Source organism: Gekko japonicus, unplaced genomic scaffold (assembly GCF_001447785.1).
Source record: "Gekko japonicus isolate JY-2015 unplaced genomic scaffold, Gekko_japonicus_V1.1 scaffold123, whole genome shotgun sequence".
Lineage (NCBI taxonomy): Eukaryota > Metazoa > Chordata > Lepidosauria > Squamata > Gekkonidae > Gekko > Gekko japonicus.
The window spans coordinates 1,437,738-1,448,401 of NW_015169176.1; the positions used below are offsets into that span (position 1 = coordinate 1,437,738).

At 40.8% G+C, this 10,664-nt stretch overlaps 1 protein-coding gene across 1 annotated transcript in view; it reads left to right on the forward strand.

The window, feature by feature from the left end:
* Positions 1-10,664, forward strand: part of ADAM23 (ADAM metallopeptidase domain 23) — a 95,300-nt gene that overhangs the window by 3,337 nt on the left and 81,299 nt on the right. The window contains exon 3 of the mRNA XM_015415998.1: positions 6,098-6,174. Within this exon, the coding sequence (XP_015271484.1) occupies positions 6,098-6,174 (77 nt within the window). The remainder of the gene's footprint in view (positions 1-6,097; positions 6,175-10,664) is intronic.

A 10,664-nucleotide genomic window follows, 5' to 3' on the forward strand; every position in this document is an offset into this window, starting at 1 on the left:
AAAGGATGTTGGAAAAATCTGAGCACTGGGAAAAAAACTCTTAAACCGAAGATGTTCCATGATGTTTTATTTAAATGTAAATAATCTTTACAACCAATTAATATGCTGTTTTCAATGATAATGTATTATTCAGTGTTGTAAAGCTTAGCTTAATATCCAGACATGCTTGTAGTCCTCTCTGTTCTATGAGAGCATTAATGTTCAAGTAATAAGCCTATTACAGAATTTGTTTTCTACCTTCAGCTCCCCCCGCCAAAATCTTCCAGCAAAAATAAGAAATTTTTCATATAGAAAATTAAAGATATTTATGCATTTAAATTCTATAAATGTCAAATAGTACAGTTTTATATGCTGACAAACTTGTAAATGATGCATTTTATGATGTTATATCAATAAAAGCTGTTTAGGTTTGATAGAAAAATATGTTTTGTGTGTATATGTTTTTCAATAACTTCAATTTCTTAAACCCCAAAAAACAGGGGGAAAGTTTTTTTTTTAAGTGGATAGGACTAGAGAAAAATGGTCATTTATGTATTTATAACCTGTAGACTTCACTATTAAGTACATTACAAAACATTAATTAAAGATAGTGGATGGGTAAATGCAGAACAGGTAAATATATGAAAGTATGCCAAAAAAACCTTAAGCAGGAAACCAAAAGTTAAACCAACTTATGGCTTGGTCCAGGCCATTTTATGGATGCAAAGAGTTTCCCCATGTGTTCACGGAATCCCCTTCTTCCACCTGTAAATACTGCTAAACTCATTTCAGAACAGGGACCCAGTATACATATACTTTCTATGAATGGGGTGGCCCTTACACAGGAGACATGTATGAGTTAATGTACCAATTAATATAATCTCTATCTATCTATCTATCTATCTATCTATCTATCTATCTATCTATCTATCTATCTATCTATCTATCATGCAGTAGAGAATGTTCAAAAGTTCTGTACCTAGAAGTCAGTTCATTCATCAACAGGCTTGCTTTTGGTATTCATGCCTAAGTAACATCTTAGGATAATTGTAAAATAGATTCTTTATATTATTTTCATTTTGTGGATAGGATATTAGCTGATTTGTGCAGAATAAGTGCTAGCATAAGTTACAAGATTTTTTTTTTGTTCACTGCCTTGAGTTCATAAGTAGAGAATATATTGTCGACTCTTCCTAGCAAAGATGAATGCTCAATCATAGTAGAAGCTTCAATGCTTTGTCGGTCACTTTCAATCAAGCATTTAAAGGAAATTAGTACTATCCCTTCTTGCACAACCTATCATTAACAAAGCAAATGCTTGTACAATGTTTGTGTGCGTTTTCTGCTGGTTCTCCCTTCTTGCTGTGGTCCCTCTGTACTGCCTCCCACACTGTTCCCAAGAGTTCTATTGACCTTCTGGAGCAGTGTTTCAAGTGGCTCAGGAAGTAGAGGGGGAAGAGAGAGACCTGTTCTGTGAACTCCTTCCATTCATGGTTCAGAGGAGGTAGCTAATGATTTTTTGTTAATTGTGGTTAAGTACATGTTGCTATATTTTAAAGGCAGTATTGGGCGGCTGGATTGAATTTTCATGCAAATCTTTGACATTTTCCTTTTCAGTTCCCCAAACTGATGATTCAGCAGCAAGGATTTTGAAAACCTGAAATGTAGTTACTGAACAGCTAGTTCTGAGTCCCAGTAGCACCTTAGAAACCTTGGTCTCTAAGGGTGCTACGAGACTCAAAACTAGATGTTCCACTGCAGACCAACATGTCTACCCCATGAAACTATCTTCATAGTTGCTGAGGGGTCCACCCTCTTCTGAAAAAACCATCTCTGGATCTGGTTGAATTGGCCAACTACTGGCTGGTTTCCAATTTGCCCTATTTGGGTAAAATAATAGAGAGAGCGGTGGCGATTCAGCTGCATTTTAGATAATGCTTCCATCTTAGATCCCTTTCAGTCCGGTTTTCGCCCTGGGCACAGGACGGAGACGGCACTGGTCGCCCTCACGGATGACCTCTGGAGGCATCTGGATTGGGGCGGATGGATATTGCTGTTGTTGGACCTGTCAGCAGCGTTTGACACAGTCAAAAATCAGTTATTGATCCACCACCTTGCTGACACAGGAATTCAGGGGCTTGCCTTGCAATGGCTCGCTTCCTTTCTCCAAGGTCGTGGACAAGAGGTGGCACTAGGGGAACAGCAGTCCAGAAGGCACCCACTGGATTGTTGAGTGCCTCAAAGGGCAGTGCTTTCCCTGATGCTAATTAACATCTATATGCTCCTCCTTGCCCAGATTGCCCGGAGGAATGGGCTGGGATGTCACCAGTACGTTGACGATGTTGGGCAGCCAGTCCGACTCCATACCGGAAGATCTGGACCCGGCATTATAAGCTGTGGCTGGTTGGCTTACATTGAGCTGACTGAAACTGAATCCGACAAAGATGGAGGTCCTGTGCCTGAGCTGGGGTGGTTCGCCTGACCTTCGATGGGGCGCCTCTGGTGCCAGTGCCGGAGGTTAGGAGGTTGGGAGTGCTCTTGGATGCCTCCTTAACAATGGAGGCCCAGGTAGCAGCCAATGCCAAGTCAGCCTTGTTTGACTGATTAGGCAGTTGGTTCCCTTCCTCGACCGCAACGACTTGGCAACAGTGATCCATGTGATGGTCACTTCGAGACTAGACTACTGTAATGCTCTCTACATGGTGCTGCCCTTGTTGCAAATTCGGAAGCTGCAGCTAGTGCAAAATACTGCAGCCAGGCTTCTGATGGGGCCTCCCCATGCGGGAGCACATCCAGCCTGTGCTTGAAGACATTGCACTGGCTGGCCACAGGTACTGGCTCTTACCTTTAAAGCCATATATGGCCAGGGTCCAACATACCTGAGGGGACCGCCTTTCCCCATATATACCCCAGAGAGCACTACGGTCAGGGTCTCAAAATTGACTGGCCCTCCCAGGTGCCAAGGATGCCAGGCTGGTTACTACCAGGGCCTTCTCAGTGGTGGCTCCATACTGGTGGAATGAGCTCCCAGAAGAGATCAGGGCACTGCAGGATCTTCTACAGTTCTGCAGGGCCTGCAAGACAGAGCTCTTCCACCAGGCCATTAGCTAAGGAGCCGCCGCCACTATTACCACCAAGAATCCTAATTATAGAGCCCTGGCTCTGACATCTACAGCCTGTGCTGCCGCTTATATCAGGAAGATCATTGAGCAGAACATTTAGTTAGACCTTTGTATACACTCATACAATACGCTAGCACTTTACGACACTGAATTGTTTTATAATTGAACTGTTTTTAGATGACTTTATGTGGATCTTAATTGTTATTTATGTATCAAATTGTGTAAGCTGCCCTGAGCCTGCCTCCGCGGGAAGAGTAGGGTATAAATCAAATAAATCAAATAAATTAAATGTTATGGGTGGGGGGCTGCAAGATTGAAGTAGTATGGGTACATACGTGTTTTTTTAACTTAATTTTTACTGTGCCTTTCTCCCCAGTGGGGACCACAGTAGATAAAAGTCAATGATTAGGAAATAATTAATCATCTCTTTAAAATTTTTAAATAATTTAAAAATTTGGATAAAAAAATTAAACTGGTTTTTTTATAGGCTTTTCCTGAAAAAAGTTTTAACTAAAGATAATTTTTAATTAAGATACATCGTAGTTCAACAATCTCCCATTGTGAAATAGGGATTATTAGTTTGTTGCTGTGTAGTATTAGACAATAATGATTGAGAAGAATGTGGTAAATAGGTACTTGTAATTCATGGGTTAGGGATCCAATTTCATGTTGCCCACTGAGGCTTCTGTAAAGATTATTTATGCTGTTCTCTTCTATATACCCAACATGATGTGATATATGGTTTAGAAAATATCATCAAAGAAGTTTAGTTCTATAGTTCTCAGACTGTGTATTTATGTCTTCATGATCTGATATTGTTGAGAAGCTAATTGAAACAGTTTCAAAATAAATCTCTATGTAAAATGTAGCATGTACCTTCTAAAAATGAAACGTACATCTGTCCCTGCAAAACTAGCACAAATATGGACATAGAAAACTATGATTCTTTCTGGCTAGTGATTTAAATCAAAATGTGGCCCAAAACTGGTTTACATCATTCTCCTCTCTTCAGTCCCCGCCCCCCCACAACAGTCTTATGAATTAGGTTAAGGCTGTGTACGTGTAATTGGCCCCAACATACCTGAGTTATATGGCATGGTTCCATGGCGGAGTGGTGATTTGAACCTGGGTCTCTCAGGGTGACCTGTACACCGGTGGTAGCAGCAGCAGGCACATGCCGTGCTGGACAGATGAGATCTTCAGTTTCTGTTCTTGTGGCGGAAGACCTGTTCATTCTGTGCAGGCAGGAACGGGATAATTCCTCTTCCAGCAAGAAGGAAGAGCCAAAAAGGCTCCCACTCTCCTGGCATTTTATAAACTATGTGAAACGGAACTGTCTGGAATGGCATTTTAGTAAATGAAATAAGGGCGCATCATAAAAGACTGGTTTAGAAAAATGTATTGTGTTTCTGCTTATGTAATACCGTGTTCTGTATTAACAGGTCATATTTAATATTTATACTTTGTTCAGATGGCAGCTGTGTTTCAAATGCCTGCAATTCTAGTCCTTTGCGTTGCCTTTAGATGTCGATTGCATTGCTTTGCATGGTGTAATCTGCCTCAAGTCTCAGTGAGAAAGGCAGACTATAAATAATTTTAAAACTCATTTCTTTTTTTTCCTTTTTTTTAATTTCTCTTTATTCATTTTTCATAACAAAGCAAACAAGAACATGCAAAGAATCCAATAATAAACACTCGACATTCAAAACTCATTTCTTAAAGGAGTGCCCCTCCCCTTTCTTGTGTTGTATTTCACAGGAGAAAGTATAGATAAACTTATAACACTCACAGTTTACAAATCAAGGAACACTGTTACAAATCAAGGAACATTGTTACCTTGTTACATATTGCTGAGTATGGTGTGGTGATTACAAGAGGCAGACTCATCTGGAGAACTGGATTTGATTCCCTCCTTCTCCCCATGAAGTATGCTGGGTGACCTTGGGCCAATCACCGTTCTCTCAGAACCTTCTCAGCCCCACTTACCTCACAAGGAACCTGTTATGGGGAGAGGAAGGGAAGATGACTGTGAGTTGCTTTGAGATTCCTTAAAGTAGAGAAAAGCAGGCTATAAAAACCAACTCTCCTTCTTGAAAAAGTCTACTACTGCAGCTGTACTGGTTTATTTTACTTTAGCCTATCCTCTTGAACTGAACAGCCAAAAGGTGATTGATTCTTTTGGTTAAATATATGAGAAATATTTTTATGACCATACCTCATTATGGTTCAAAATCAGTTGCTGCAATGCGTGAAGTTGTAGGCTGTGTACTACATTCTACTTTAATGTTCATGCACAAGCTCTTACATGGTTGTATCCTAGATTGAAGTGTATCCCTTGCCCACTCAACAGCTAGAGACTCTGTGGAGGGAACTGAACACCGAAGAATTACAACTTTAGAGCTAGTTAAAGTAGTAATAATGCATCCTTATTGGGCAAAAATAGGGGGGGACAGTGACTGATTTATCGAAGACCGGTATCAGAAAATAAGGACTATTCCCGATAAATAAGGTAGATGGTTTGAAGTCCTTCCCTGGGATATACTAATGAACAACTACAGTCCTCTGCTATTTCTGCAAAGAGGAGGAAGGAAAATTCAATTCCTAGCAACTCCAGATAAAATATCAAACAGTAGGTGATGTGAAAGATCAGTACCTAAGACCGTAGAGGGCTGCTGCCAGTCTAAGGAGACAATATGGACCCTGACGGACCAAGGGTCTGAGTGAGTATAAGGCAGCTTCATATGTGTTCATGGAGTGCAGCAGTGTCTTTCTGTAATACTTAATGCTTGTTTGTGCCATTATTTTATGTTAAAATCAAGTATTTGAATTAACATGTTCATAAAGTAAGCCATATAATAATCAGCATGTTTTAAGATGTACTGCATTAATTATGCAAGAAGGTTTGTGAAAAAGCTTGCTTGTAATAATTTGGCAAAATAACAAACGTTCTCTGATGCATGTCTTCTTCCTCTGCCTCTTTCCTTTCTCGTCTTCAGGCTGTGCATCTGGCTCAGGCAAGTTTCCAGATTGAGGCCTTTGGCTCCATGTTTATTCTTGACCTCTCATTGAATAAGTAAGTGTATATTTGTGGCTTTTTAGAAAAACATAGGTAGTGTGAGGGATATTGAATGTTGATCTGTTTTTTTTTTAAAAAAAAACACTTTTTTTTAACTTTGTGTTACAGTTTGATATGCTGCAAAAAAACGATTTTATAAAGAACAGACACTGAATAGTTACAGGCAGTGCAGTTCCATGCAGTTACCTGAGTTTAAGCCCACTAAAACCAGTAGGGTTGAAACTGGAATAACTGCATAGGGGCTGCTTCCCCACAGCATGCCCGATTTCTTTTGGAACTTCCACTTAATATTGTGCTCTTCCTGGGGCTTTCTCCTTTAAGGCTTTTGCTCTGACTTAAAAGTCAGAGGCTCAGCAGCTGTAGGCAAACCCTCTCTATGAGAGTTCTGCCCGCAGTCAGTCCATGACATGAGCAGACCTTAGCACTGCCTTCAGAATGGCAGTGCTAAGCTCCAGTATTTCCCCCTCTCCTTTTAGCCCTTTAAGGGGGGGGGGGGTTCTTAACAGCTCAGCTGCAGTTCATCTGTGAGCCCTGGCTCAACTTTTGGGGGAAGGGGGATTGTCAGGCTGCAGGGGGGCCTGCCAAGGTTCTGGCTGGGTAGACACTTCAGTGCTGACATGATGAGGAAGAAAGGGGTAGGGAAGGTGGTGTGGGGACTGTGTGTGTGGATGCCTTCATCTCACTCTCTACTGTTTGCATGGGAGGGGCTGGCTTTTCCTTCCTGTGTGTGTAACCATCTTGTCAAGGTTAAGAAACCCAATTTTAGCTTCTTTATTTAAACAGGCATAGTAAAACCTCATAATTCTTGATGACGATGACTTACTTTTGTTCACTATTAACATACTTGTCATGCTTGATGTAGTTGTCAAACTATATACCATGTTCTTGGACCACTTAGTCAGAAACCCCAGTACAGGCAAATATTGTGCCCTGGTTTCCAGAATTCAGCCTATCCTATGTCCCCTGCATGCACTGAATTTATGCCATCTCCTACTGTAAAGGGTTGCAGTCTTCTCAGGTACATTGCTGTGGGTTAGTTGACTGTAAATGGGAAGATAACTTGCCACCCGGCCCCCAGTCCTATGGGTGTAATTGCTGTTCTATTCTTAGTCAGACATATAGGTCAGGGAAATATTTTTCAAGTTCCTAAGCATCCCAGAGATTTTTAGAGCTAAATGCAAAAATACTGATTACAGTTGTTGCACTGATGGGAAAGGAGGGAACAGAGGTCAAGAAAGAAGTGTGCGGCTTATAAAGAGGAGAGAGATTTTACTATGAGTTTAGGTTATACTTTTTGGATATTATTAACATTTTTTATCTAATAGCAAAGTATATATTAGATTCTAAAAGCTTTCAAAGTTTGCCTCTGTGTGAGAAAAAATGTAATAGTTGTCAGTAGCTGCGACCATAGAGCTGCAGCTCAGTGGAAGAGCCTCTGCTTGGTGTGCAGAAGGTCCCGGCATCTCCCGTTAAAAAAGACTAGGCAGAATGTGAGTGAAAGTCCTCTCCCTGAAACCCTGGAGAGCTGCTGCCAGTCTGAGTAGACAATACTGACCTTGATGGACCAATGGTCTTATTCCATGCAAAAGCAGCTTCATGTGGAAATATTTATCCACATCAGCTTTAATCTAAGAATACACTTAAAGGTCATGCATGAATAGTTGTTAGTTTAGTCTGCACATCCATGCTTTTCATGTTTCAGTTCTACAATTCAGCAGTTGCAATATTTTATTTCCCTTTCATTAGAGGGGTCTTAATGGTGATTTACTAAGAAAAATTCTGTATTCCTTTCCATCAGTTTTTGGGTGTTCAGACAGAACTGTTGACTAAGAAATGGAAGAAGTATTACTTACCACACTGTTTTAAATGGTTTTTCAAACACATATTAAGACACATTATTTTTATCTTTCAGCAAAAGTTTAAATAATGATGTTTCAACTAGGGCAGTTGATGTAGTTGTTTTGAACTATATTTAAAAATTATAAAACTACATATTTTATAGTTGATTTTGTTTTCTTACTAGGCTATGAATATTTTAAAATAGTATTATTTATAGATACTCAATTATCTTGTTTAGTGGGAACCATTCCTACTTTTCTGAGCCCAATAGTGCAATTGATAGAGATGGGAAGAAAACTGTCTTGCATCCCATTAAGTGATTCTTCTGATGAAAGGATTGCCTCCCCCTTCATCTTGCAGTACAAACGTCCCTCTGAAATACTGCTCCTGGAAGATGAGGGATCCCTTAGAGTATCATTTTGCAGGCATTTTGGGCTGCAGGGGAGAGGTGAGATTTACATTCTGTTGACAGAAATCCTTCTGTCAGTGGAAATACAACATAGAATCTTGTTGTTGTTCAGTCGCACAGTCGAGTCCGACTCTTCGCGACCCCATGGACAATCTCCCGCCAGGCTCTCCTATCTTCCGCCGTCCTCCGAAGTTGACTCAATTTCATGTTCGTTGCATCGATGACACTGTCTAACCATCTCATCCTTTGCCGTCCCCGTCTTCTTTGATGTAGTTGTCAAACTATATACCATGTTCTTGGACCACTTAGTCAGAAACCCCAGTACAGGCAAATATTGTGCCCTGGTTTCCAGAATTCAGCCTATCCTATGTCCCCTGCATGCACTGAATTTATGCCATCTCCTACTGTAAAGGTTTGCAGTCTTCTCAGGTACATAGAATCTAGTATGTGGTTAAATGATACACACACATTCCTTTGGAACTCTTTGGTTTGCTCGTGGAAGGCACTGCTCTATTTTGCACTTGTTGTGGACTTTGGCTCTGGGCGGGATGCCAGAAGACTGATGCTGGGTACCTGTGGGATATCTAGGTAAAGACTGGTTGGACATGTGCTGACTTGTGCCATTTGTGTCTGCAGAGTATGTATTTGCACCATTGGTGCTAAATTTTCTACCAGATTTCACCATCAGCACTTTAACATCTGTTTTGTGTGTACATGTTGTAGTGTGGGTCTGGATGGCAAATGACCTTTCAGTACATGTGTTGGGCCATGACCTCTGTTGCTGTACTCTGACTGGGTGTGATGCCGTCCTCTCATTCAGACTGCTTGTGAGCTTGTCTTCATTAGATGAAAGGTTTGAGTTTTTGTGATAAATCATGTTGTACTGGTGCAGAAGGCCCTTGGCTCATGAGGGAGCTGGGGGGATTTGAAGAGGACTGGGAGATGTCTACACTGTCACTGGTAGAAGACTCAAGATGAATCAGTCAGAGGATGCCATAGAGCTCATTTGCGGTTCTATAAGGTGGCACTAATGGTAGTGAAGAAAGGTTTCTTTTATGCCACCAGCTGTATCTCATTGTGCTCAGTTGCTGAATGTAATCTGTGACTTGATAATACTAAAGTCTGACCTGGTTAATAATGCCAGTTATTTGGCACCTTGTTGGAATTTTCTTTTTGCAAGATTGTTTGCTGACGGAGGCCAAGTTGAGAGTTGGTCTGAGTTCTGAAGTGTCAGAGGCATCCATTGTCCCTTTTTTGTATGGGTAGATTTAGAATTATCTTGCTGATAGATGCTGACAAAGTCCTTGAGGGTTTCAATTTGCCTTTCTTGGGGAAGGTGATAGAGCATGTGGTGGCTGATAACACACCAGCCTTTGACCCATTGCGGTCTGATTTCAGACCTGAGGTTGGGTTTGAGATAGTTTGATTGCATTGATGGGACAGGAAACAGTCATCTCTTTTGAAATGTATACATATCAGCAGCATTGGATACAGTTGGCTATGCTTACACAACTATAAGTTTATTGTCTTAGCCATAGGCCAAGGCCATAACAGAATACATCAGACTATAAAATGGTAATGTAAACAATAAAAATGTCAGTATACTCCTATACTACTTCTACTTTGCATTAAATACTAAGCTCATTCTTATTTTCCTTGCTGCTAAGGCAAATAACGCCATAGTGGTCAAGGTCCGAGAGTAAAAATTTGGCCAGATCCAGATCAGAGAGTCCATTACGCTGTGGAATAATATGGATGATGTACTTTAGCCTAGGGGACTACTTTGCATTAAATACTAAGCTCATTCTTATTTTCCTTGCTGCTAAGGCAAATAACGCCATAGTGGTCAAGGTCCGAGAGTAAAAATTTGGCCAGATCCAGATCAGAGAGTCCATTACGCTGTGGAATAATATGGATGATGTACTTTAGCCTAGGGGGTTTATGCCATGGGTATCTCAGAATATAATGTACAATATCATCCAACTTCCCCCATATCGTAAAGACAAAGTCTAAGGGGGCAGGGATACCAAAGAAACCTCCAGTCCTTATAATTGAGGGCATGGATTGAAAGCTTAAAGCTGTAAAAGCTGTTCTTAATTCCAGGCTGGTTAACTTCTCTAAATACAGGGACTTACAGTGATCCCTTTTTAAAAACTTGCATAATGGTGCCGTAAGACAGTGTGCCATCACATCCTGATCCATAAGCCCATCCTTTTTGAACACCCATTCCTTTAGTTTC